Below are 22,030 nucleotides of genomic sequence, written 5' to 3'. Positions count from 1 at the left end.
TTAAGATATAAATATTGTTCCCAGTTCCCGTTTTCTAGGTGCCAAGGGTTACGCATGTAAGAAAGATGAATATAAGTGTATGAAATTCCAAAACTCATAATGGTTTTTTTGTTTTTGTTTTTGAAGTAATCTCTACCCACAATGTGGGGCTTGAACTCATGACCCAGAGATCAAGAGTCACTCAGCCTGCCAGGCACCTCCCAACCCCCAATGTTTTTAATTAGGACTCTGGTGAGGTGGGAGCCCACTCTTCCTGAGGAAATGCCCATGTGTTGCCCCCCCTGAGGAAACATTGTATTTATTCAGTAGAGAGATGAGGAGAAAGAAGAACCTTGGGTGAGGTTCTCCCTATCCAAACTATAGGAGTTCCTGAAGTTAATAAGGGCTCCCTTAGCAGCATAATTTTTTTGTTAAAGAGGTAAAGATACATGGAAATCAGTTCCATTTAAGCTAGTTATGGGGAGTGCATGTTCTTGACAGTCGGATTACTTAATATTTAAATTCTAACTGCTCCTCAAGGCCACATACACTTTCCATCCACCATCACATTCCTCTCTCACCCTCTACCACCCCAGTTTCTCTTAATGACCTAGTTTGTATCATTTCAGGTCAGGGCACCTTGCCTCTGCCAGTAGTTGAAGCTGATTTGGGGGCAGATAAAATATCTGTAGTCAATAGCACATCTATTCATAATTTGCCTGTAGAAAGTTTGTTTAGATATTTTATGACTGAGTCAGACCACTTCTGTCCACCAGGGTGCAGATAACTTATATGCACACATGCTGATGATAGACTTTATACAATTAACTAGAGCTCTGATTTCTTAAATCACCTTTAATGTCAAAGGAGTGCAAATCCTACACAGAAATCATGTCTGTTTTGCTCACTATTGTACTTGGGGCACATTGTGGATATTTAATGTGAATGAGGGAATGAATGACTGGGTATTTGAACCAAAAATGCACTTTAAAAATTTGTTTCCTTGTATTTATACTGCAAAACTCAGCCCCATAATAAAATTAACTTCTAATGGCTACTTCCCTTCATTTGACATTTAAAACAAAGTATGGACTCTTACGTTTAGAAACATAGACTTACTCTGTTCTCTTTCCTCCAGCCTCTTAAATCCGCTTACTTTGTACCTTTCAGGCAGAACTCTGATATCTATAAATATCCTCTTCCGTATTTAGCAAACCCTGATAATCCTGTGATCCCCTGTCCTCGGTAGTTGGGTTAATATGATGCTGTACTGTATTTGCATCTGTCTTCCCTAGACCATGCTTCACATGCCATTTATCATTTTGATAGAAGAAAATAGTAGCTGAACTTTTCATTTCTCTGTAATTTCACTTAAAGGTAAACCATATGAAATCATTGTTTCCTGATAAGGAAAATCACTTATTAGAAATGTATAAGTATCATTTTTTAAAAGATTTTATATATTTATTTGACAGACAGAGATCACAAGCAGGCAGAGAGAGAGAGGAAGGGAAGCAGGTTCCCTGCTGAGCAGCGGGGCTCGATGCGGGGCTCGATGCGGGGCTCGATGCCGGGCTTGATCCCAGGACCATGAGATCATGACCTGAGCTGAAGGCAGAGGCTTTAACCCACTGAGCCACGGAGGCACCCCAATATAAGTAACATTTTTTGATACCTTTAGGTTAATAAAGTTCAGGTATAGCTAGAATGGTTTTCTCTTCTGTGCTTTGCTTCTCTTCTTTTAAAATGAATAGAAATTACTTTCTCGTTGTTCAATTTTCAAATATAATGAGTGTATAAAAAGTCTCAGTCTGCAGAAAGCAGTATTTTTATTTACAGATTGGTTTTAAAAGAGGAGACATGTGAGGAAAAACCTAAAATGTTCATTTTGAACCTTGAAAATGTTTTATAGAAACAGTTTTCCTGATTTCTGCACTTGTAGATAATACATGAGAATTTTACCTGTACTGTCGTTTCATGTACTGATGTGATAAATTTTGGTTATTTTAGAATTTTATTGGAAGAGGTAATGAGGACATCTAATCAAGAACTCAGGATGAGTAGTACAATGTGTTTCCCTGTTCTAGCCTTTTTATATTACCAGTCCCCTGAGGATCTCAGAATTCTAATTTTAACTGCTCTGAAAGGTGGTATTATAAATGAGTGATTGCAATGTAGCTAATAGAAGCCAGGGAGACTTCTCATAAATACAGTTTAAAAAAGGAGTGGTGTCAGCGTATTCAAGGCCAGATAAGATAAAAACAAGAGAAAAATGTCATGCCAAAAAAAAAAAAGAAAATAAAAAAAAAGAACTGCCTATCTTTTGGTTTGTTTGAAATTAATCACTCTTGCCTAAATCTTTTGGTATAGAATTTGTCTTTCTGTCTTAAGCTAAATCTTCCATCTTATTGTGGAAAAAATTGAGGCACAGAGAGGTTAATGTAATCCTTTGCAAGTCGGTGCAAATACAGAATACTGGGAGTGGTAAACAAAGAATCTCTGAGGCAGAAAGGAATTCTTAATAATTATGCATATTTGCATATCATTGTCCAAAGACTCAGTTGTTGAGAATTATTTCACAGAATGGTTATTTGATCTTAGTGAACAGGCTGGTTTGAATTATTGCCTGGTGCAATAACGATTAAAAAATGTAACCATTTTATATAATTCTAAGACTCAGCTTGAAGGAATTTCTGCTTGGGCTGGGAGATTAGATTATATGCCCTTTAAACTCTGGAATTCTTTGATTCTTGTTGTAACTCATTGGAACAAGACTGTCAGCTGCAGGACAACAAATAACTATCTTACACGATTTTTCTTATGTTTGTAGCTAAGAAGCAAAGTGGTTTATTTCTAGCCATTAAAAAATAATAAAAACAAGAAACAAATATTGTATTAAATTACTAGTCAAAAATACCCTGGTTAGGGACGCCTGGGTGGCTCAGTTGGTTAAGCAGCTGCCTTCGGCTCAGGTCATGATTCCAGCGTCCTGGGATCGAGTCCCGCATCGGGCTCCTTGCTCAGCAGGAGCCTGCTTCTCCCTCTGCCTCTGCCTGCCATTCTGTCTGCCTGTGCTTGCTCTCTCTCCCTCTCTCTCTGACAAATAAATAAAATCTTTAAAAAAAAAAATAAAATAAAATACCCTGGTTAAATTGTGATTGTTTTTATTCTTCATGACTGACTTTGGCAATGTTCTAACCTCTCTGTTGTAGCAGATTCTTCATCTGAAAAACATAATTTATACCATGCATTGGGGTTTTTTTAGATGATAGAGTATTTTTAATGCTGAAATCTTAAAGGTAAACTGAAATAAAGTCAAACAATTTTTTAAAACTTTTTTTTGTATTTTGTGTGTGTATGTGTGTAGCACTGTAAAATCTTGCACTTACTTGGGTGATAACTGTATTAAATTCAACAGTTATTATCTAATGTCCGTCTAATAAGTGCCAGGCATGGTGAGAGACCAAAGCTATAACTTCACTCTAGGAGTGAATACACTCTAGGAGAAAAATACAAGAATCAATTACCTATAGTCTGATAGGATGCGTGCTCTACTCTAAGTGTGTATGAAGGGCTTTAGGAATGTGAATTGTAGTTCACACTCCCAGAAGATTGGGGGTGACTGCTAACCTAGATTAATAGGAGGAACAGGAATAAGCCATGCTATTTATTGAGTTGATAAATTTGCAGAAGTACTTCTGCCAAAACTTAGGAGGAGGAAGTAAGTGGAATAAATGACATTGAGCTGGAAAGTAATACTGTGAGCTCTCCACAACCAAGAACCTTTTTCAAGGAGATATTCTCAAGAAGATAATCTGGTATCTACTAATATCAAAGTCAGTGCCCCAAAAGTAATCTCTCTTCTTCACGGTTGTTTAAGGGCTTGCTCTCAATTTTGCGCAAATTGAAAAGTGCACCAGACCAGGAGGTGAGGATCCTTCTCCTGGGCTTGGATAATGCTGGCAAGACCACTCTTCTGAAGCAGCTGGCATCTGAAGACATCAGCCACATTACACCTACACAGGTGAGCGCTGCCCTGGCCCCAGGTGCTTGTGTGACATATGGAAAGTGATCATAGCAATATGGAAGGCAAAATGGGAAATACAGTTTTGTCCACCCTCAAGTTTTGCTACTGAGAAAAGTCTATACAATTTAAAAATCATCTAAGATTTCAAAAACATATCAAGAGATTCCGTAGGTATGAGGTACTTAGAGTAGTCAAATTCATAGAGACAGAAAGTAGAAAAGGGGGCTGGAGACAGAGGGGATTGGAGGGGTCTGTGCTTAATGGGCACAGAGAGTAAGTTGTAAGATGGAAAAGTTTCTGTGGATGGCTGCTGGACGGTTATGCAACAGTGTAAATGCACTCAATACTACTGAACCCTACACTTAAAAATGGTTAAAATGGTAAATTTTATGTTATGTATATTTTACCAATTCTTAAATAAATCATTTAAATAAGCATGTATAGGAGCGCCTAGGTGGCTCAGCTGGTTAAGCGTCTGGCTTGGGCTCAGATCATGATCCTGGACTCCCAGCATCAAGCCCCACATCGGGCTCCCTGCTCAGCAGGGACTCTGCTTCTCCCTCTGCCCTTCACCCGACTCATGCTCTCTGTCTCTCTCTCCCTCCCAATTCAAATAAAATCTTTAAAAAAAATAAATAAGCGTATATATATTCAAGACACAATTAATTCCCTCAGCTCTAAGTGATTACTTTGAAAAAAATAGCTTAATCTTCTCATAATGAAATTAATATGTGCAGAAAATACAGAGAGGGGGCGCCTGGGTGGCTCAGTCCATTAAGTATCTGCCTTTGACTCAGGTCATCATCTCAGAGTCCTGGGATCAAGCCCCACATTGGGCTCCCTGCTCAGTGGGGAGTCTGCTTCTTCCTCTCCCACTGCCCACCCCCACGTACCTTGCTTGTGTGTACTCGCTCTCTCAAATAAGTAAATAAAATCTTAAAAAAGAAAATACAGAGAGAATATAAAAGAAAAAACCAGAGTACTATGAGAAAAACTGTTACTATTTTAGTGTATATTTTTCAGACTTAATAAATGCAAATATATATTACTTTTTAATTTAAAAATCACATATATTTTTTAATCCAGCCTCTTGGCTAGGGCTAATCAGCAAAATACAATGGAGAAGGCAACAGTGGTGCTGCCAATGTGGAAGTTGAAAGACAAATCCTAAGTGGAACAACCCTCCTTCTTTAGACCTCCTTCCCAGTAGGAAAGCCTGAGAAAGCTTGACCTTTGACCAACCAGTCAGGTTTCCTAACTAGAGGACAGCCCGGTTGGTCTTAGTCACTTTAAAGTGTTTGAGCATTAGAGGTTTTAGCAAAAGCAGAGTTTTTTAAAGCATTTTCCACCACTGTACTGTGATATGAGTTTGGTGTCAGGTTTGAATGGCTGTGCTGGTGTGTGTACTTCACAGCTTGTGAGTCTTACTGATCTGCAACTTTTTGCAGAAAAGTCATTTCAATTGCTACCAAATGAGCAATTTTACAGCTTCTGAGCAAATTTAATGTATAGCCTAAGGAGGAGCAAATTACAGTAGTCTAGCCTAGAAGGGCTAAAAACACATATTACTGTGTCAGGATTTCTGCCAGAAAAAGAAAAGTCTAGGGTTTTTTTCTTTTTAATTGAGTATTAGCAGTAGGCTGTATCTCTTAAGAGTACCAGTAAAATGAGGGCATCCAGCACTGTGAACATAGAAATGAACTCTTAGGTAATGGACTCAAAGTTCCAATTCTAACTTTCAGGCTTTATTTGGTATGTTATAGGTGACTTTGTTATTATATGATGTCAAGTTTTCATATTTATTCTTTTTTTAAAAGATTTTATTTATTTATTTGACAGAGAAAGAGATCACAAGAGGCAGAGAGGCAGGCAGAGAGAGGAGGGAAAGCAGGCTCCCTGCTGAGCAGAGAGCCTGATGCAAGGCTCGACCCCAGGATGCTGAGATCATGACCTGAGCAGAAGGCCCTGGCGCCCCTCTTTTTTTTTTTTTTTTTTTTTTTTAATTTATTAGAGAGAGATCAAGCAAGCATGTGTGCAGGCTGCGTGGAGGGAGAGGGCGAGAAGCTCAAACTCCCCACTGAGGACAGAGTCCAACAGGAGGCTGGATCTCATAACCCTGACATCATGACCTGAGCCAAAATCAAGAGTCCAACGCTTTACCATTGACAGAGCCACCCAGGCACCCCTTTTTCTGGTTATTTTTAAGTAGGCTCTACATTCAGTGTGAACCCAACAAAGGACTTAAACTCATGACCCTGAGGTCAAGACATGAGCTGAGATCAAGAGATAAATGGCTGCTTAACCAACTGAGCCACTCAGGTGCCCCCATATTTATTCTGTAAAAACAAGCCTTCAGGGTGCCTGGCTGACTCAGTCAGAAAAACATGTCACTCTTGATCTCAGGGTTGTGAGTTTGAGCCCCACATTAGGTGTACAGATTACTTAAAAATAAAATCTTTTAAAAAATTTTAGAAAAACAAGCTTTCATTGTGTTTTGTTTTATATTAGAAGAAGTAGGAGCACCTGGGTGCCTCGGTTGGGTTTCTGCCTTTGGCTCAGATCATGATCTCAGGGTCCTGGAATTGAGCCCCCCATCAGGCTCCGTGCTCAGTGGGGAGTCTGTTCCTTGCTCTCCCTCTCCCTCTGTGTACATATGCCCTCTCTGTCTAGCTCTGGTGCTCTCTCAAATAAATAAATAAAATCTTTAAAAAAAAAAAAAAAAAGAATGTATCCTTTTTTTCTATGCATGTATGTGATGGGTATATTTAAAGATTTTATTTTATTTTTTAAAGATTTTATTTATTTTATAGAGAGCATGAGCAGAGGGAGAGTGAGGGGAAAGAATCTTTTTTTTTTTTTTTTTAATTTTATTTATTTGTCAGAGAGAGAGGGAGAGAGAGCAAGCACAGGCAGACAGAATGGCAGGCAGAGGCAGAGGGAGAAGCAGGCTCCTGCTGAGCAAGGAGCCCGATGCGGGACTCGATCCCAGGACGCTGGAATCATGACCTGAGCCGAAGGCAGCTGCTTAACCAACTGAGCCACCCAGGCGTCCCGAGGGGGAAGAATCTTAAGCAGACTCTGCATTGAGCATGGAGGCCCATGTGGTTGGATCTCAAGCACCTGAGATCATGATCCCAGCCAAAACCAAGAGTCAGATGCCCAGCCAACTGAGCCACCCAGGTGCCCCTAAAAGACTTTATTTTCATTTAATCTCTACACCTGACATGGGGCTCAAACTTACAACCCTGAGACCAAGAGTCGCATGCTTTACTGACTGACTCAGCCAGGCGCCCCTATGATGGGTATACTTAAAATAAAAAATAAAAATGACAGGTGCCTGGGTGGCTTAGTGTGTTACTAGTCTGCCTTCAGCTCAGGGCATGATCCCAGGGTGCTGGGATCAAGCCCCACTTCCAGCTCCCTGCTCAGTGGGGAGCCTGCTTCTCCTTCTCCTCTTGCCCCTCTCCCTCATGCTCGCCCTCACTCACTCTGCTCTCTCTCTCTCTCTCTCAAATAAATAAAATCTTGGGGCACCTGGGTGGCTCAGTGGGTTAAAGCCTCTGCCTTCAGCTCAGGTCATGATCCCAGGGTCCTGGGATCGAGCCCCACATTGGGCTCTCTGCTCCGTGGGGAGCCTGCTTCCCCACCCCCCCACCTCTGGCTGCCTCTCTGCCTGTCAAATAAATAAAAAAATAAATCTTTTTATAAATAAATAAAATCTTTTTTTAAAAAGTAAAAGAGGGGCACTTGGATGACTCAGTAGTCAAGTGTCTGCATTCAGCTCAGGTTATGATCCCGGGGTCCTGGGATCGAGCCCTGCATCATCAGGCTTCCTTCTCTGCAGGAAGCCTGTTCTCCCTCTTCCCCTCCCCTGCTCGTGTTCCCTCTCTCACTGTGTCTCTCTCTGTCAAGTCAATAAATAAAATCTTAAAAAAATAAAAAAGTAAAAATAAAAATGACTCATAAAGAATATACCATATCATCATTTTCACTGAATAATATATCCTGAACATCTTTCTACATTGTTAATGTATGTAAATACTTATGTAATACCCATCTCTAAATGCTTGCACCCATTATTACTTCCTTCGAATAATTTCTTAGATTTGTCGGTCCGATGACTTAATAGAATTTTTTTTCTTTTGATGACTTACAGAATTTTTTTGGATGACTGCAAGAATTTTAAGGCAGTTGACACATTTGGTCAAATTCCAGGAGTTACTCTTACTCATCTCCTCCTTCATTCTAGATTTGACATTATTGGCTTTGACATTTAATATTGTAGTTAAGTGTAGAATTTTTAAGCACACAAAAGTGGTTTTGTCAACGAGTCAGAATGAAGCTGCCTTTTACAAAATAAGCTTAAGCCCCTTCCCGTTAGAGTTCTTCAACTTCTAATTTGTTCAGTCGTGGGCATCTTAGAGGAGCTGGAGTCAGCATCGTCCCCACGTATCCCCTATAGTCTGTTTATCCTCAGTGGCAATTGGGTGGCAGTGTTTCTGCGCCGTCACACTGTGCCTAATCCTTCTGCACGAGGCAAGTAGTACTGGCAGGCTGCCAGATGAGGCAGCCCCAGGCCCACTTTATTCCAGTTATCCTGGATGAAATGTCACTTCTGTGGTAGCAAGCTGTTGATTGGATTTTTCAAGTCCTGATTTCACTATATCCTTCTCAGAAAAAGATTTATTTTTTAATTATGGCTCGTGAAATGCCTTCTCTCCAAACCCCAGAGGTCTCGTTAATTTGTTTCTCTCCACACCAACTCCCAGCTCACAGTTCCACCTGCCCCTGATTTGCTCACCTTCTTCCGAGTTCCACCTTGAGTCACTGTCCTGAAAATGAATACTTTCAAGTTCATCAGAAATGCTTATGAAAGAACAGTGACCAGTGCCTGCTTGTTTATTTGCATCGCTTCCTATAACTGAGGGCCCCACTTCAGAGTCTGAACATGCTGTTCCCGCAGGCCATCCCTTCCTTGTGGGGCTAAGAGCCCAGTTACAAATCAGCCTGTCCCATAGCATCGTGACTTCAGCTCCCTCCTTTTCCTGATTAACCCATACGAAGAAATTTCTTAAAGAATCCTGTCTTCCAGATTGTAGCTCTTGCTTCTTTTTTTTTTTTTTTAAGATTTTATTTATTTATTTGACAGACAGAGATCACAAGTAGGCAGAGAGACAGAGAGAGAGAGAGGTGGAAGCAGGCTCCCCGCAGAGCAGAGAGCCCGACGCGGGGCTCGATCCGAGGACACTGGGATCATGACCCGAGCCGAAGGCAGAGGCTTTAACCCACTGAGCCACCCAGGTGCCCCAACTCTTGCTTCTTTTTAAATTTGGAATTTATTCTGTTCTATTGAGTCTTCAGATTCAGCTTCTGTTTTTGTGTTAGTTAAATGTAATAATCTGTTAGTGTTGATTATCAGAACTATTCTCATTCCAAGTTGTCCTCGGGTATCTATGTGTGCACACGTGCGTGTGTGTGCATGTGTGTACACTTATTACAGAAGGCGTCATGTTAGCCATGACATTAATATTGACTCCAAACCAAATGTAGTAAGCATGTAGAAACACATTTCTTTCTTTCCTATCATAACAGACTATTTTCAGTATTACCAGTATCACATTTGGCAGAGTATCTCACAACTAATAAATAACATAGCTGTAAAATATAACTTTGTCAGAATTATGATCTCAGGGGTGCCTGAATGGCTCAGTGGGTTAAGCCTCTGCCTTCGGCTCAGGTCATGATCTCAGGATCCTGAGATCGAGCCCCACATCAGGCTCTCTGCTCAGAGAGAGCCTGCTTCCCACCCCGCTCCCTCTGCCTGCTTCTCTGCCTACTTGTGATCTCTGCCTGTCAAATAAATAAATAAAATCTTAAAAAATAATAAATAAAATCTTTTTAAAAATTATGATCTCAAAGCTTAATAAAGCTTGGTGGTTTTGCCTCTGTTTCAGGGATTTAACATCAAAAGTGTACAATCACAAGGTTTTAAACTGAATGTATGGGACATTGGTGGACAGAGAAAAATCAGACCATACTGGAGAAATTATTTTGAAAATACTGATATTCTCGTAAGTACTCCTTCTGATGTCCTAATTCATAGTCTTTTCTATAGTGTGTGAGGAATATTAACGCTGTAATGTTCTTTCTTGTCAGTAATTCCACTGCTGTAACATGAGTCACTATAAATTTAGGGCTAGCAGGAGACTACAGATTGTGAGAGAGAAACGTCTTTGTATAATTTGTATATGAGTTTTGCTTTTGCTCAGTACAGCCTTGTGCCCACACTCACCTTGACAAAATAAAGTATTAATTACCACAGTGATTTGAACATCAGAAGGGAAATCAGAAGATCGTGCCACTGACTCCACCATCCCAAGGAAATCAGTAAGAGTATCCTGAAGAGGCAAGCAAGATGGTGGAGGTCCTGGAGATAATGATGCATAAGGAATGGTTGAAAGACAGCTGTTCTTCCCAGAAAAGAAACTTGGAACTGTTTTCAGTTGCTTCAAGAGCTATGTTAAGTCAGAATTGTGCCTCGTCATGAATAGTTCTAGAGGACGGGATGAGGAGCAGTCTAGGGAGTATTAGGCGGCAGAGTTTAACCCAGCATAAGAAGTCTCCTATCATTGTCAATGTCCAGAAGTAGAAGCAGGTGCCCTGTGCATTGGGGATAGATTCCCTGGCTCAGGCAGCGTTCGTTCAGGAAGGGGCCGAGATCTTAGCTCCCAGCTCACTGTCACTTTCTGGACGACTACTGTTTCGGAATTCTTGGAGATTTCACTATCCACGTACTCCATTTCTCCAATACGTAAGCCTCTCAGTTCATCCACCCTACCTTATGTACTTTGTGTCATGATCATGGCCTAAAACCAAGGGGTCTCATGAACTTAGACAGGAAAAAAAAAAAGCACTGCATATTATTTTCATTAAACTCTACTGGAAAGTTTGCATTTACTACAATTCTGCCCATAGACAAGGAACTGCCGTAAAGTCAGCCATATTGGTGCCTTCATTACCAATAGAAACCATCTTGCATCTCAAATAATTTCACTCCCTGCTTTTGCTTCCTATGTGTCTTTCTACTGGATCATTCTATGGGCATGCACACAGCCTGTGGCTTTTCTTGTTTAAAAACAAGAAACTCTTGCCCTGGCTGTATATCCCATCCAGATACAGTCCTTTTCCTCAGTTTCTTTTTAAAACAAAACTCTGAATTTTCTGAGCTCTGTCTTCACTTCCTCCTCCTGTTCTCTCTTGAACCGTCCATTCAGACCCACCAAGAATTCCAGATTGCTAAGGTTTTCCATCGCCCTCTTACTTGACCTAGCCATGCAGTTAAGGAAGTCAGTGTTGCGGTCATTGACACATTATCTTCCCCTGTTTTCCAGAATACCATTCTATCTTGGATTTTCCTCTTATCTCACTGGCTACTCTTTCTCAGTCTCCATTGCTGTTTTCCCCCTTGTTTCCCTCCAGATGTTGGAGTGCTCCAGAGTTCAGGCCCGTGCTTTTCTTCTCTAACTTGTGGCTTAAGTGACCTCATCCAATTTCAAGGCATTAATTACCACCTACATGCTGGTGAATCCCACCCCGTTATCTCCAATTGGAAACTCTCCCCTGAACCTCAGTTTCATATATAGCTAGCTGCCTATTTGACATCTCCATTTCAGCAGCTAGTAAGTCCCGTCATCCTCAGCATGTCCAGAACCAAATTCCTATCTTCATCCACCCTTCGCCAGACTGGCTTCTTCTATCTTCTTCTCAGTAAACGACAGTTGCATTCATCCAAAAGCATTTTGGAGTCATCCTTTTCTTCTCGCTCCCCATCTCTGACCTATCAGCCAGTCTTGTCAGTTCTACCTTTAGAACAGTTCTAGACTCTGACCACTTCTTTCCAGCCCGCTGCTGCTGGGTGTTGATTTTGCAGTGTCATCCCCTCTGGCCTCCTTGCTTTTGCCTTTCCTCCCTAACGTCTCTTCTCAGTGCTATAGCTATAGTGATCCCGTTAACACAGAAGTTTCCCATCTCAGAATAAAGCCAAAGTTCTTACACTGGCCCCCTGCCTTCTGGCTTGTCTTACCTGTCTTCTCATTCCCCTCTTTAACTTGGTGCCAGCCACACTGACCTGCTTGCTGTTCCTACAACACTGGCCTAGTCCCACCTCAGGGCCTTGGTCATTGCTATTTGCAGTGCTAGGATTCTTTTCCCTTAGATGTCCTCATGGCTTATTCCCTCACCTCCTTCAAGGCTCTGCTCACATGTCACTTTACCACGGAGACCTTCTCTGATTACTATATTTAAAATTGTGACTCCTATCCCTACCCTTCTGGCACTGTAATTTTTCTCTGCTTCTTTTTTCTTTTCTTTATTCAGACCTGTTGGTACTCATCACCATCAGAAATGTTTTTATTTATTACCCTCCTCCCCCGGAATGTAATATCTACAAAGACAGGGACTTTGTTGTCTTTGTTTTGTTTTGTTTTAACTTTTGTATCTCCAGTGCTTAAAAACGTGCCAAATGAAATGGACAAAAATGTGTAAGATATACTGTATTAGAATTTAAAACTTCTGCTCTGAGAAAGACACTATTAAGAAAATTAAGAGATAAGACAATATTTGAATAAGAAATATTTTCAAATAAGAAACTATTTGCAAAACACACATGGGATAAAGTACTTGTATCTAAAATATACAAAGAGGTGGCTCAGTTGGTTAAGCATCTGACTCTTGATTTTGGCTCAGGTCATGATCTCAGGGTTGTGAGATCAAGCCCCTTGTCAGTCTCCACACTGAACATGGAGCCTGCTTAAGAGTCTTTCTCCCTCTCCTTTTGCCCCTCTTCCCGTAAAACACACACACACACAACTCTTAAAACTCAATAGTGAGAAAACAAAAAAACCCAATTAAAAAGGGGACAAAAGACACCTCACCAATGAAGATACACAGATAAGCTTATTTAAAGATAATCCACATCTTAGGGAACTGAAAAACAATGAAATGCCATTACATACATACCAGAATGGCTAAAACCCAAAAAACTGATAATACCAAATGCTGACAAAGAGGAAGAGCAACAGGAACTTCTATTCATTGCCCGTGGAAATGCAGAATGGTACAACTACTTTGGAAGACAGTGTGCAGTTTCTTACAATGCTAACTATAATCTTACTAAACTGTGTGATCCAGCAATCACTCTAATCTACCCAATTAGATGAAAACTTATATCCACACAAAATCCTGCATGTGAATGCTTATAGCAGCTTTATTCAGAATTACCAAAAATTGGAAGCGACTGAGATGTCTTACAGTAGGCGAATGAATAAACAAACTGTAGTACATCTATATAATAGCATATTATTTCTTGATAAAAAGAAATGAAAAAAAAATTTTAAGGGGATCTCAAGAAATGCATATTACTAAGTGAAAGTCAGTCTGAAAAAGGATACATCTTCTCTGTTTCCAACTATATGCCATTTTTAAAAAGGCAAACTATAGAAATCGGTAAAAATCTCAGGCACCTGGGTGGCTCAGATGGTTAAGCCTCTGTCTTTGGCTCAGGTCATGATCCCAGGGTCTTGGGATCAAGTCCTGCATCGGGCTCCCTGCTCAGCAAGGGGTCTGCTTCTCACTCCCCCTCTGCTCCCCCTGCTTGTGTTCTCTCACTCTCTGTCAAATAAATAAATAAAAATAAAAATCTTTAAAAAGAAAAAATCTCTACAAGTAAAAAGTTAGTGGTTGCCAGAACTCCAGGGGAAAGTGGAGGGATGGATGAATAGGTGATACACAGAGGGCTTTTAGAGTGACGAAACTATTCTGAATGAAACCATAAGGTGCATACATGTTAGTACAGATCAGTCAAAATCCATAGTTTAGGGGCACCTGGATGGCTCAGTGGGTGAAGCTCTGCCTTCGGCTCAGGTCATGATCTCAGGGTCCTGGGATAGAGCCCCAACATCAGGCTCTCTGCTTGGCGGGGAGCCTGCTTCCCCCTCTCTCTCTGCCTGCCTCTCTACCTACTTGTGATCTGTCAAATAAATAAAATCTTTTTTTAAAAAAATCCATAGTTTAAAATACAAAGAATGAACCGGATGTATCACTATTGGTTCATGAATTGTGAGGAGAAGGGCACCACACTAAAGCAAGAGGTTACTGGGAGAGGGCATGAAGATGGGGTAGGTGTGCTGTCTATCCAGTTACTCTGTAAATAAAAAACTGGTTAAAAATTGAAGTGAAGGGGGAAACACCTGGGCGGCTTGGTTAAGCATCTGCCTTCAGCTCATTTCATGATCCCGGGGTGTTGGGATTGAGTCCCATATCAGGCTTCTGGCTCGTGGGGAGTCTGCTTCTCCCTCTACCCTTCCCCCATGCTCATGATCTCTCTCACTCTCATTCAGATAAATAAATAAAATATTAAAAATATTGGTTCAGGTCATGACCCAGGGTCCTGGAGCCCCGCATCAGGCTCCCTGTTCAGCGGGGAGCCTGCTTCTCCCTCTGCCTGCCTCTTCCCCTGCTTGTGCTCTCTCTCTCTCTCTCTCTCTGACAAATAATTAAATAAAATCTTTTTTCAAAAATTAAAGTGAGTTAATTAAACTATAGATTGAAGTCAAATCATTACGCTATACACCTTAAACTTCTACAGTGCTATATGCCGATTATACCTCAATAAAACTGGTGGGGCTGGGCTATAGATTTCTCGTGATTTCTGAGTCAAGAGTTAGGGAAAAGCAGGTGGCTGAGAGAAGTAACAGTTCATTCTGTTCATCTGCTGGATTAAGGTACTTTGAAAGAAATACCCAAATAAGAGGAATATAGAAGGACATTAATGACCATGAGGCTCAATAAGGAGGCTTCAACCTTTCTGGTCTACTTTTAAATCACAGGCTCTAACACCTTGAGGGGAGAATGCAAGGTAGTTGTAGTATGACCCAGACTCCACATTTCTTACTAGCTGAGAGTGCCCAGGAATTTTCAGACACTCCAGTAAAAGTCGGTCTGAGCTACCTGAGAAGAATTTCTTCCCACTACCTTAGGCTGCCAGTTCCAGACAGTGTTTTGGATTCCAAGTTACCCTTTCATTATTTTCTGGAGCCGTTTGAGATTAAACAAGTCTGGGGGCACAGCTGAATCCCCAGGGTTAGATTCTAAGGCCTTGTGGCTCAGCCCTGTCTGCCAGTTTTAGAAGCTGCTTGGAGTGGCAGTGGTTGATGCATTATATTAGTTTGTCTGTGTTTAATAGTCTTTCATTGTTGCTTGAGAAGACCTATTACCCTAGCCTCCACACTGCCTAGAAAAGCAGGGTTGAAGCTCGATACATTTAGTTACCTGGTTAACTCTTTCCATTTATCTCTAGAATGTAACAAGAAATTCTTTCTTTTTTTTTGAAAGACACATTGAGCCTGGTGATCAGACTATTACATTGAGCAGTCAACAGCATGGGTGCAAAAAAATAAATCTACATTAAAACCCTCTGTTGGAATGCTTTACACTTTCCGTGGAACAGAAACTGAAATAACCTGTTATACAATTAGTCACAAATACAGCCCTTGAGTTTTTTGCCCAGGCACAGGAGTATTGTCTAAAACATGTCTTCAGGGACGCCTGGGCAGCTCAGACAGTGAAGCGTCTGCCTTCGGCTCGGGTCATGATCCCAGGGTCCTAGGATCGAGCCCCGAAGCTGGCTCCCTGCTTTGCGGAGGCTTCTCCCTCTCCCTCTGCCTGCCACTCCCCCTGCTTGTGCTCTCTCTCTGTCAAATAAATAAATAAAATCTTTAAAAAATAAAAATAAAATAAACAAACAAAACATGTCTTCTTTGTAGCAGCGAGGCCCTGCCACCACTGTGCTTGGCTGAGGTCACAAATCTGTTGTAACCTATAGCTTCCCTGTCACTTCTCTGGCTCTCCTCTCCTGCTCAGCTTTGTTTCCTGGCATTTGTGACAACCCACTGCCACTGCTGTAGCCACTGCTGCTACTGGAACCACCACAGCCACCTTGATTTCCTGGCTTGGCAAAGTATTGGCCTCCACCACTGTAGGGGCCAGAGCTTCTGCCTCCAAAATTTCCTCCTTTCATGAGTCTAAAATGTGAGGACTGATTGTTGTAACTGTCAGTGAATTATTACCAAATCTGTTAGAGCTGTCCCCACTGCCACCATAGCCACTACCACCTCGACTGCTACCAATGCCACCTCACCCACAGAAGTTCCCTCCACGACCAAAGTTGTCATTCGCACCAAAACTACCTCCATCACCATCACCGAAGTTTCCAGAACCATTTCAGCCTCTTTGGCTGGATGAAGCACTAACCATCTCTTGCTTAGACAGGGCTTTCCTTACTTCACAGTCATGGCCATTCACATTATGATGTTTTTGAATGACAGTCTTGTCTACAGAGTCATGGTCATCAAATATTACAAAAATAAAGCCTCTCCTCTTGCCACTGCCTCAGTCAATCATGATTTCGGTCACTTCTACTTTCCCATACTGTTTAAAATAATCTCTTAGGTGATGTTCTCCAGGGTCTTATTTCATGCCACCAACAAAAATCTTTTTCACACTTAAGTGGGCATCAGGCCTTTGAGAATCTTCTCTTCAGACAGCCCTGTTTGGTTCCACAACTCTTCCATCCACCTTATGTGGCCCCGCGTTCATGGCTGCATCCATTTCCTCCATGTTGGCTTCCATGGCAAACCCAAAGCCTCTGGAGCCCTTGGTGTTTGGATCTCTCATTACCACACAGTCTGTAAGCATTCCCCATGGCTCAGGATGGCTCCTCAGACTCCCATCGGTTGTTTCAAAGCTCAGCCCTCCGATAAAGAGCCTCCACAGCGCTCCAGGCTCTTTGGGAGACTCTGACTTAGACATGACGGCAGTGGGAGGGGAGACTTTAAAGATGCTTACTTGGCGGCGCCCACGGGCAGAAAAAAATAATCCCAAGAAATTCTCACTTTAGAACAGGTGTTGACAAACTGATCCAGCCTGCCTCCTATTATTATGTAGCCTGTGAGCTAAGAATGGCTTTCACATTTTTAAGTGGCTGTGGGGGGGCGGGGATCAAAAGAATAAGATTTCATGACACATGAAAATAATATGAAATTTACAGTTCGGAGTCCATAAATAAAGAAGGATGGAACACAGCCACGTCCACTTGTTTATGGATTTTCTATGGTTGCTTTTGGACTGCAACAGCAAAGTTCAATAGTTAGGAAAGAGATGGTATAGACCACAGAGCTTAAAATATTTACTTTAAAAATTACCTGACCCCTTATAGAAAAAGATTGACAAACCCCACTTTTGAGCATTAAATGGTTCTCTAGAGGTTTGAAAGAGTCAAGGCTACTCCTAAAAGTGCCAGTCATTCTCAGGGATGACGATATTGAGGACAGCCGACTTCAGCTTTAATAACTTGGGGGAAATGACTAAGAAATAAAACTTGAGGGGTCATAAAAGGGAGGGGATAGAATGTCTTCCATTTCTCTTAGACCAGAAGATAACAGCTTTTTGATAGATTAAAAATACAAAGTGTTTCAAGATATGGCCATATTACTTCTAAACTCTGTTTACTTTATTATGTTTTGTGTTCAGATGCAACATAATATAAACAAATTAACTATGTAATCGTTTCCATATCCAAAGTGTAGAACACCAAGTGAGATGGATCTCAAACAGCCATCTCTTGTATTATTTCCATGATGTCACTCACACTTGAGCCTCAATACTTCTAGAGCGCAAATAATTGAAAACCACATTACCCAGAAACCTCATTTGTCAGTTTCAGCTTCCCCTTAGACTTTTGCTGGAGCTGCCATATCAAGCCCACTTGTAAGTGTCATCCTTCTTTATCTCTGCCTACCCCTCCTGGGGAGAAATACTTAGGAGCAGTAAAATGGCCAAAAGGTGGCAGCAGGAGGGAAGAGGACCAGAATCAAGAGGAGAAACAAAGAGCCCTCCACTCACATGGTTGGATAACTAACTAGTCTCTGGATAATCTACAGTTGATTGAACTTTCATCAAGAAAAAATACTCTCGGGGCGCCTGGGTGGCTTAGTGGGTTAAAGCCGCTGCCTTCGGCTCAGGTCATGATCCCAGGGTCCTGGGATCGAGCCCCGCGTCGGGCTCTCTGCTCAGCGGGGAGCCTGCTTCCCTTCCTTTCTCTGCCTGCCTCTCTGCCTACTTGTGATCTGTCTGTCAAATAAATGAATAAAATCTTTAAAAAAAAGAAAAGAAAAGAAAAGAAAAAATACTCTTGTCTAGCTCTTCCTCCCCCAACTAAATAAAAATTTCAAAGCAACTGCCACGAAAGATATGAATTGGCTTTGCTTAGGTAAAGCATCATTCTGAGTGCCATGGATTATAACTTCATTTTAGAATAGCTTTATGAAACTTGATTTTTGAAAGTCCAATTTTTTTTTAAAGATTTTATTTATTTATTTGACAGAGAGAGAGATCACAAGTAGGTAGAGAGGCAGGCGGTGGGGGGGGGAAGCAGGCTCCCTGCTGAGCAGAGAGCCCAGTGTGGCGCTCCATGCCAGGACCCTGAGATCGTGACCTGAGCCGAAGGCAGAGGCTTAACCCTCCGAGCCACCCAGATGTTCCAAAAGTCCATAATTTTTAAAAAGTATTTTATGATTTAGTAATCTCCACTCCATCTTGGGACTTGAACTCACAACCCCGAGATCAAGAGTCACAGGCTCCACCGACTGAGCCAGCCAGGTGCCCAGTCCCTGTTTTAGGATCAGTCAGAAACACTAGAAATGTTTAACTTTCCCTGATAGTTTCAGAGTGGCGTTTTTTTTTTTTTTTTTAAGATTTTATTTATTTATTTATTTGAGAGGGAGGGAAAGAGAGAGAGAATGATTGAGCAAGAGCACAAGAGCAGGGGGAGGGAGAAGCAGACTCCCTGCTGAGCAGGGAGCCAAATGTGGGGCTCAATCCCTGGACCTGGGATCCTGACCTGAGCTGAAGGCAGATGCTTAACCGACTGAGACACCAGGTGCCCCAGAGTTTGTTTGTTTGTTTTCATTAATACTTTGTTTTTAGATAAAGTTTCTTTAAAAATTTTTTTTACTTCACTAGATTAATAGCTATTAAAAAAAAAAAAAAAGATAGGTTAACCTTATTCTCAGCTATTGACCAGAAGAAAACAGATCCTTGGGTGAAAACGTGAAGACACTAGACAGCACTGGCTTGGCAGGTGACAGGAAGTAGAGAATGCCACTGCAGAAAAACAAACTTGTGGGATCACCAGAGATTGGCTTGTCTCTGTCTTGACTTTTTCACTTGGCCCTTATAATAAATGGGGTTGTTGTTTTACAGACTCTCTCCTAGAATTATTGTGTAGTAATTTTCAAATTTTATACAAGTTATGTGAGAAACATACTAAATGATAGAATTTATGTGCAGTTTAGGAAGATCCTCTTTTTTAATCTTTTTTTTTTTTTTTTAAGTAAATTCTACCCCCAACCTGGGGCTCAGAATCATGACCCTGAGATCAAGAGTCACATGCTCTCCCAACAGAGCCAGCTAGGTGCATCCTCTGTCTGAAACTTTTAATGAAAATGTTTCCATGAAATTTCTTGTCAAAGCAATAAGTAGCAAGTAATTTAGCAATTTTAAGTTAAAAATGTCTTCTCATTCACCTTTGGACTCTCGTATTTGGTGATCTTTCTTGTCTGTGATTAAACCACCTTTCCGTTCCTCCTTTCTCTCTAATTATGTTTTGTCATATCAAACATCAATTTCTTTTTTCTTTTTTAAGATCTTTATTTTTATTTGTCAGAGAGAGAGGGAGAGGTAGGCAGAGGGAGAAGCAGACTCCCCACTGAGCAAGGAGCCTGATACAGAACTCGATCCCAGGACCCTGGGATCACGACCTGAGCCAAAGGCAGATGCTTAACCACTGAGCCTCCCAGGCATCCTGTTTTGTGTTGTTTTAGGTGAATATGCTCTTTTAAAGGAGTATTTTCATAATACCATTAGTTTAATAGCAATTTTAAATTCTTTAAAGAAAGTTTGCAAATTTGATAATTTTTAAGAGTAGCAACTGGGAAAGCACTTAATATGCTGTTTAATGGGAAAAAAAGGGGGGGGCCTACAAGGGGCACCTGGCTGGCTCAGGGTCATGAGTTTGAGTCCCACATGGGGGTACAGATTACTTAAATAAATAATATTTTTTTAAAAGGCTGACAAAATTATAATTTTCTTTTTTAATTATGAAGAAGAATTTGAAGGGAACTTTCACAAGAAATTAAAATAATTAATGTGTTTGAGTTCTATAACTATAGACGATTTTTCTCCTTTGGTCTTACTTCATTTCCCTTATTGTTATTATAGGATGTTATTTATGCAATTAATAAAATTCAGGAATGGGAAAGAAAGCTTGGGATTTATAATTTACAGTGACTCTTGAGACTTCTCTTACTTCTGGCAAAGCCTATGCCCTTGCTATTTCCAGTACTTGATCTTAACCTCCCAGGAAGCCTGAGAAGGTGGGAATGGAATGGAGATCAGGGAGTCTCCTACCTTGGCCCCTGAAGTCAGCGTACAGTTAATACTGCAGAATGTACTTTCAGAGCCATGATGCTCCAGGACTACGGTATTTGTAAGTGCCTCGAGACACCATCCCTTCCCGACAATTTGGGAAGCAGAACAGCAGAGTGCTCAAGAGCACCTGTGGACTTTACTCCCAGGTAGGCCTGAGTTTGAATCCCACGCAGATGCCTGGGTGAATCCCAGTCTTGTTAGAACTTGGGCAGAGGGGCAACTGGGTGGCTCAGTGGGTTAAGCCTCTGCCTTAAGCTCAGGTCATGATCCCAGGATCCCTGGGATTGGGCTCCCTGCTCAGCAGGAAGCCTGCTTCTCCCTTTCGCACTCCCCCTGCTTGTGTTCCCTCTCTCACTGTCTCTATCAAATAAAAAATAATTTTTTTTTAAAAGAACTTGGGCATAATACTTAATTTCTTTGGCTTATGTTTATCTATGTATAAAATGGGAAAATAATGAAATCTCTCATAAAGTCATAACGAGAATTAATAGAGTAAATCTGAGCAAGAATGTTCAGTGAATACACAATAAATGTTCCTCTTTTTATGCTTCTTGGCTCTCCTGACATCTACTTTGGAGCTTTGCTGGAAATATTTTCTGGGTAGCCCCCTTTAATCAATCCATCAATCAATCAATTAGTGTATTTTGCATCCATAGATGAGGTAAGAGTTTTCAGCTCAGTTTCCGTTTGTTGTGCTAATGAGAAATCTGCTTGGGGATCCTCTGCTCCTTCTGCAGAAGCTGCCCTGTCTTCTCTGTTTATTAAAGTAACCTTCTCCTTTTACTTTACAGATCTATGTAATTGACAGTGCAGACAGAAAAAGATTTGAAGAGACGGGTCAGGTAAATAATTCTTCTGTTGAGATGTTTTCCAAATAACTAGGTGTTCATTAATCTACCCTGTAAATGTATGAGAGCAAGGGAGGCATTTTTTTTTTTGTTTAACCTTTGCAGTTTAAACAAAAAAGTCATTCTGGCAAGCAAGCAAAAATACCAGTTGCCCAAAAAGAAAAAAAAAAAAAAAGTTGCAAAAATTTAAAAAAAAAAAAGGTTGCCTTCAAGGAAATCAGTTGAGAGTCCTTTAAACTATTTTTTTGATTACAGCCTTTTAGTTTTGGTCAGATAAACAAGATATAAGCAAATGGAACTTACCACCATGCTCAAAAGTTTAGGTTTCTTCCCAGGCCACTTAGACATGAACCCAGAGGAACAATTCACTTGTCATTTCTATGTACATTTTCAACAGCAGCTTAATTGATCCGAGGGTACCTCTGACAGATCTGAAGGGATAGGAGGAAACATGCAAGCCAAGACTAAGCCGCCCTTGTTCCCAAGCCAAGAGATAGACTTTGAACCCAAATATGGCTTCACATGCACAGTACATGTCAACATGATTACACGGTGAGATTTGTGTACTCAGTTTTAAAGAGAGAAGCAGTGGACATCACCATTTTACCCAGACGGAGTATACTGATAAGAA

General features: G+C 41.0%; 1 protein-coding gene and 1 pseudogene across 1 annotated transcript in view; one reads left to right on the top strand and one right to left on the bottom strand.

The window, feature by feature from the left end:
- The window catches only part of ARL3 (ADP ribosylation factor like GTPase 3), a 35,274-nt gene that overhangs the window by 2,826 nt on the left and 10,418 nt on the right, over nt 1-22,030 (top strand). The window contains exons 2-4 of the mRNA XM_047702014.1: nt 3,860-4,003; nt 9,961-10,077; nt 21,343-21,393. Of these exons, the coding sequence (XP_047557970.1) occupies nt 3,860-4,003; nt 9,961-10,077; nt 21,343-21,393 (312 nt within the window). The remainder of the gene's footprint in view (nt 1-3,859; nt 4,004-9,960; nt 10,078-21,342; nt 21,394-22,030) is intronic.
- On the bottom strand, nt 15,856-17,131 carry LOC125084551 (heterogeneous nuclear ribonucleoprotein A1-like; annotated as a pseudogene).

The sequence above is a fragment of the Lutra lutra genome, chromosome 14 (genome assembly GCF_902655055.1).
Source record: "Lutra lutra chromosome 14, mLutLut1.2, whole genome shotgun sequence".
Classification (NCBI taxonomy): Eukaryota; Metazoa; Chordata; class Mammalia; order Carnivora; family Mustelidae; genus Lutra; species Lutra lutra.
This window is presented reverse-complemented; position numbering and strand designations above follow the sequence as displayed.